Raw genomic sequence first — 6,874 nt, forward strand, 5'->3', positions numbered from 1 at the left:
TTATTATTATTATTATTATTTTCACAGAAGCCTTTTTTCCTTTCAGATTCTTTAAGGGGATCCCCGGTGTGAAGCAGATGTTTACCTTGGAAGACCAGGTGGCTCTTATAAAGGGCGGAATGTACGAATACCTCATGCTGGGCGGGTTCAAAGGTTGTGATTGGAAGCGTCGTGTGCAGGTGGATTCAGAGGTATGTTCGGCTGTGCCAGATTATAACACTGACAGTGATGATGACTTTGTCAACGACAATGACAATAACAATGACACTGACTTTGACAACGACAATGGCATTGGCAGTGACAGTAACAATGACAAGGAGAATGACTGTGACAATGATAATGTATCACAATGACACTGACTTTGACACTGACAAATAGTAGTGGCGCTAACAGTAAAAGTGGCAAAAATAGTTTCTGTAACAATGACAATGAAAATGACATTGGCGCTGACTTTGACAATGACAATGGCTGTGGCTGTGACAGTGACAAGACAAGGATAACGACTATGACAGTGATAATAGCAATGACAATGACACTGACTTTGGCAGTGGCAGTGACAGTGACAGTGACAGTGACAGTGACAGTGACAGTGACAAGAATAATGACTGGCAATGATAGTATATATATATATATAACAATGTCAATAGTAGTGGCACTGACCGTAACAGTGTTCAGTTTTAAAACAGTGGCTACCACACTGACAATGAAAATAACAATGACACTGACTTTGACAATGACAATAACAATGGCAGTGAGAGTTACAATGACACAGATAATGGCTGTAACAAATACAATGACAATGTCTCACACTACTTTTGTAAGTAAAATTTTTCATCATCAAAAAGATGCGTCATGAACGCATACTCGTCGCTTCGGCAACGTGTTGGCGCCCTCTCTGTCTGAACACATATGTGAGGCATCGTGGTGGAATCAGGCTCTCGTCAAAATAATCAAAGTGAAGAAACTTGCATTTTTCCACAGGTTTGTTAATTTTTATCAAATTTTTGTTTTTTGGCTCAACACCTTTCATGCCCATTAAAGAACTCATTTCTGTGTGGATTTTTCTGAAAAATGTTGATTAAAGGCACAAACAATTTAAATTTTCAGTTACCACGGACTCTTAAGATAAGGTAATAACTAATCTTTGGCTGTCATTTTCTCACTAATTTTACCTCTGAAAACAGGTGACCCCCCACCTCCTTCATTCGCAAAATATCTCGACTTGTGTTCAAGATAAATGGATATTTTTTTCATCCAAATAAAGACAATTGAACAAGCTATAAGTTGATACCAATAACTCTACATGCCCAAAAATTGACGAGAGCCTGATTCCTCCACGCTGCCTCACATATTCGCAACACAAAACTCGCTGGTGCTCAGCATGGTCAGGACAAAAGAGGATAGAGCAGTGTATAGAGCACGGAACTTTGGTGAATTTGTCACCGGAGTTCCGTTGACGGTTATTAAAAGAAAAAAGTAATCCTGTTACCATTCTTGTTGCTGATGTTGTTGTCGTTGCTGTTATTGTTCTTATTTTTGTCAGTATTGTTGTTGTCTTGATGTAATAATAATCAATGCATCTCAACTCCCTCTATGACATGAATAACTGGGACTTTTGATATCGGAATATAACTTCGAATAACAGCTAGCTCTTTATTTCAGCTTCCTTTTCAATCATTTTTTCCTCCTTAGTTCCATTGTGCTATTTTATTGTTGTTGTTGGTAATGGTGTGGTTGGTGGTGGTCAGGGAGGTGGTGTTGTTGGTAGTGGTGGTTGTGGTTGTTGTGGTCGGGGTGGTGGTGGTGGTGGTGGTAGTTGTGGTTGTTTTTGTCGGGGTGGTGGTGGTTGTTGTGGTTGTTGTGGTTGGGATGGTGGTGGTGGTGGTGGTGGTTGTGGTGCTACTACTGTTGTTGGGACTGTGTGTCCCTCTCAGCCTGAGTTGGCCCTGACAGGCAGGGTTGCAGCCCTTCTCACATGATGTGTCAATGGAGCATAAAACACCCACATTTTTTTCCGAACAGCTGAACCACGTGCAGTGCGAACATGACATGGGGAAATTATTCCCGGACTACCACGTAGACTCAAACTTCGACGTCAGCAAGAAGTTGCAGAAACTTGACCTCAAGTTTATCGAAATTATCTTGCTCAAGGTGGGTAGTAGGAATCAAGATAGAAAAAGTACCTGTCTGTCTGTCTGTCTTTTCTCCCTTGCCAATCCCTTGGAAATGACGACATCTGATTTGTATAACGCTGTGCCTCAAAACATTGTTTTTATAACCTGACTTAATATTTAGCGTACATGTCCTTTTAATATAACTGATGTGAAAAGAAAAGCATTAAGACTCAAACGACATTTTTCAAAGCTAACAAAAAGGGATACCCTTTGTTGATCACCAGTATAATAATATATATTTTTGGTCGTTAGTTCATGTACATGATGTATCTCTGTTTGTCTGCTAAGAGGCTCTATTCAACTCATTCCGTGTTGGTGGTTCTGACAGGCAGAGTCACCCCCTCCCCCTCCCCCCAAAGGACAGTGGTACTGACTGGAGTGTTCTTTGGCCATTCCCAAAGGGGGGATATTAACATGTTCTTATGCACAGTAGAATTGTAAATGTGTTGATTTATTAATGCCATACTCGTAATGTGCCTAAACAAACGTAGGGGGAATGCTGCTTTATCTTTCCTCTTCCTTACTATAGTCATTTTTCTTCTACTTCTTTTGTATGTTTGTCACTCTCTTATGAACTGCTATTTCCAGGGTGTCTTAATAGTCGAACCAGACGTTGTGCTGATGAGGCTAGAGATGTGAGCAGAGTAAGCCTGATTCCCCATTTGGACTTCTCTGTTGACATCCACCCCTTGGCGTTCATGACCTTATGCGAGCGCCGTTCTACAAACATATCAGGCAGGATCAAAGCAGCTCACCTCTTACTCGACCCATATTTTGTATGGCCTGGCAATCCCTTAGTCTTAGATAACCGTTGTGGCACCAAGGATGATCGGGCAACCATTTTTACCAATCATTCTCTATTCTTTAGCCTTTCGAAGGGTTCTCTTTTTCTGTCTGTCTTTCCTTCTCCCTCCTTGTACAGTGTTTGCAAGTTCTGTTAATCGTGGTGTGTGACAATACCATCTCAGTTTGCGTTTTTTCACAGTTGTGAGAAGATCTTCTGCATAGGGCCCAATGGCAAGCCTGATTCTGTTCCTCATTTGTAACATGCCCAACAACAATGTTATATATGGGAGCGTAAAACATTTACTATCATCACAATCATTACAATCATCACAATCATTACAATCATTTTCCAGGCTATGGTCATCTCCTCCCCTGACCGCGAGTTTGTCAAGGACCACGTGGCAGTGGGTCAGTTTCACTGGAAGCTGGTCAACTGCCTGCTGCTGGTGCTGCACCGCAACGGCCGGACCAGTAAGTTCCCGGACATCGTGGACGCCCTGGTAGAGCTGCAGGAGTTTGGTCACTGCTGCTGGAAGTGGTGTCTTCTCGTGCCAGATTTGATCAGCTGTGTTCGGTTTGACCATCGGCCGCTGTTGACAGAGACTTTCTTTAACCGTGGTAAGTGAAGATTATGTTTCATGTTTTTTTTTTTTTTAGGTGTGTGTTAGTGCGTGAGTTCCGTATTTTAATGTTCCATGACTTGAAAAGAAGCAGAGGTAGCCCAAAAATAACATATTTACAGAGCTTGAACAGATGGGTGAAGGAGATGGATGAATGGAGGGAGACATACACTTTTTTAAACTATGTTTTTTTTAAACAATGGTAAGTAAAGACATTACTTATTATTATTTCGATTTTCCTTAGTGTGACCACAAGAGTTTTGGCACTGCTGTTGGAGTTACTGTCTTTGGGAACCGGTCGCAATTGACAGTGAAGTTAACAAACAAATAAATAAAACAGAAAAAGATCAAGAAACTCTTGCAGGTTATCTCTCTAGAAACTGGCCGAACTCGCAGAGACGTGTGTGAAAAATAAATAGATTATCAAGCCGCCACGGAGTGGATGCTGTGCGCAATGTGTAGCGTGTGGGCCTACTTTTGACCTCCTATAGCTAGCGGTATGTTGGGGTTCATTTACATTACGTCAATGGTAGTTTAATAAGGGCCGTGTTACTCACACAGTTGGCCGATGGCGGTGTTAAGGCGCGAATACTCTGTATTGGCGGTCCTTTTCGTACATTGGCAAAAACCTAGCGGAAAGCGGGGCTGACGGTATTACGGGAGTTGAACAACGAGGTTTGATTGTATCAGTAGCTAATTTGACAGGCAATTACTTATGTGTGTTTGTGTGCGTATGTGTGTGTGTGGGAGGGAGGGGGGGTGGTGGTCATGAAGTCTATACCTTAATTTGCAAGAATGTCAGTAAATGAAACACCTTTTGTCATCGCAAGACAGTTGTATTTTTTTTAGTCTCCTACTGCAGTCATTTATTCAATTTAGTATGTTTTATTTATACTACTTTAAACTGCAGTTCTACGGCTGTTTTTGATTAGGACTATTGTGAACTGGTATAAGACTAAAACTAAAAGATTCTAACTGCAACATCACACTTCATTGAGTTGACCTTGAAATTATAAACATGTATAGGACAATCACGAGTACAAACAGCCACTTCCCATTTTATCCCCAGTGTGTGTGTGTGTGTGTGTGTGTGTGTGTGTGTGTGTGTGTGTGTGTGTGTGTGTGTTTTACATTTGAATGACATTGTGTAAGACGACATCTGTCTAAGGCGCCACCCCCCCCTCGACAATGGGTGGTCGTTTTACACAGGTTCTACTGTAGCACGACAACGAAATAGGTCACTATGTTCTAGTGGTAGGCTAATCTACTGTAGCCTTCCTTCTGGGACCTGCTTGACCGACTACACACAATCGGGGGCTCCGATCCTAGACCCCATTATTGTTGTAAGCCGCACCGAGCATGCTGCAGAATGTGGATATGCGCAGTATAAATGCGCATTTTTCTTGTTGTTGTTGTTGTTGTTGTTGTGGTTGTTGTTATTGTTATTCTTGTTCCTCTTGTTGTTTTTTGTTTGTTGTTGTTTTTGTTTTTGTTATTGTTATTTTGTTGTTGTAGTTTGTTGTTATTGTTGTTGTTGTTTTATCTGCCCGATACCTAGTTTTGAGAACTTTGGTGTCCAAATTTTAAGTTAAAAAATATTATGTCAAGCTTTATTTAATGCAATTCTTTGAATATCTACACAACGACACTGAATATCCTTACGCTTTTGACAGAACAGACGGAGCATTTGCTGTCTGACCTCTTGGTTTTAGTAACTCAAAACGACCTAGAACGTCTGACAGAACATAGCAATTCTGATCGAGTTAGCGAATGGGTGGAGGTCAAATGACATCAATGATAACATTTATTTGTGCGTCAGGACGTTGAACTATATCTGCGTTAGGTGCATCGATAGTTACTGTTCTGACGTTGGTGGGACTGGATCGAACCCTAAATGGAGCGTTCTCTAGCGTGGTTTGTGTGGCCGGCGAGTTTTCTAGATTTCCCACCTGTCTTATCGGAGATGGGCCCTTACGTTGTGTACTGTGGCGATAACTTAGCTCACTTCATACCGTACAACTTACTATTATTTCAAATAGCTGTGTCTTTTTCCGGGCCCCAAGTCTAAATAATCATCAACAGTTAGCAATGGGAGACTCTCGTGGTCCAGAAGTTACGGTGTTCGCCTCTCCTTCAATAGGTCCCTGGTTCGAAACCTGACTTTCCCCTTTCGCCTCCTTCCCTGCTGCCTATCCATGTTCTGTCGTCTGGTATCGTCATCACTTTCTGCCCCTCCCCCGCCCCCTCGTCTGGGCTCTGACTCTTTCTGCAGCATTTCTACGATTACTCATTGGCTCCTTCTTACTGCTGTCTTTCAGCCACATCTCGACCTTAGGATGGGTAATATCTAACACCTAGGCTTCTCGGGTAAGGGCTAACAATATTGGAGGTCCCATGTGCAAGTTGCGCACGTTAAGATCCCTTGGTGTTCTTAAAATCGATAAGAATAGGCTTTCGCCGCCACCCGGGCAACATTCACAATTCCTACCAATTTGAAACTGTCTAATGTGTCTAGCGTGCTCACATGGCCTTATGCAGTTGTGAGCGCCGTAAAACACTAACAAAATGATAATAATAATAATATAATAAATACAACTTTACACTAACTCAAGTATCTGTGTCTTTTTCCAGGCCCCAAGTCTAAATAGTCGTCAACAGTGTTGGCTGTATTACATTTCTGGATGATATGAAGGTAAACCTCACTCTTATTTCGAGTTTTAAAAAAGCCCAATAAAAGAGGGATTACAGTTGCTTCGCTTAGCGACCGTCGGGAGATGTGTAACTTGTCTGCAGTAGTGAGATCCCCATTGCATTGGCTGATGGCTTGGCTGATTGGAGACACATTGGATCAGAAAATTAGAATGTTGCATGATCTCATTAGATCAGCACGTCTCGTTTCTCTTCTATTTACCTTACTTTTTTCACTTTCTCCTCCTCGTCCATGTTCTTCTTGTTCTTCCTGTTCTTGTCGTTTTTCTTTTTCTTCTTGTAAATCATCATCATCATCATCATCATCATCATCATCATCATCATCATCATCATCATCATCATCACCATCATCATCATCACCATCATCATCATCATCATCATCATCATCATCATCATCATCATCATCGTTTAAAAAGCGGAGTAGTAGGGAGAGTCATCCTTATCATCATCATTGTTACATACCAGTCTCAGAATTATTACTGTCATTCTTCTTCTTCTTCTTCTTCTTCTTCTTTTTCTTCTTCTTCTTCTTCTTCTTCTTCTTCTTCTTCTTCTTCTTCTTCTTCTTCTTCTTCTTCTTCTTCT

At 41.4% G+C, this 6,874-nt stretch overlaps 1 protein-coding gene across 2 annotated transcripts in view; it reads left to right on the forward strand.

Annotated features, from left to right (window-relative positions):
- The window catches only part of LOC101858831, a 25,565-nt gene extending 18,997 nt beyond the window's left edge, over positions 1–6,568 (forward strand). For both annotated transcript variants that reach the window (XM_005090898.2, XM_013088361.1), the window contains 4 exons: positions 47–191; positions 2,023–2,151; positions 3,314–3,578; positions 6,212–6,568. In XM_005090898.2, coding sequence (XP_005090955.1) covers positions 47–191; positions 2,023–2,151; positions 3,314–3,578; positions 6,212–6,228 — 556 coding nt within the window. In that variant the 3' untranslated portion in view covers positions 6,229–6,568. The remainder of the gene's footprint in view (positions 1–46; positions 192–2,022; positions 2,152–3,313; positions 3,579–6,211) is intronic.
- Positions 6,569–6,874: the final 306 nt, after the last annotated feature.

The sequence above is a fragment of the Aplysia californica genome, unplaced genomic scaffold (assembly GCF_000002075.1).
Source record: "Aplysia californica isolate F4 #8 unplaced genomic scaffold, AplCal3.0 scaffold00023, whole genome shotgun sequence".
NCBI classification, from domain to species: Eukaryota; Metazoa; Mollusca; class Gastropoda; order Aplysiida; family Aplysiidae; genus Aplysia; species Aplysia californica.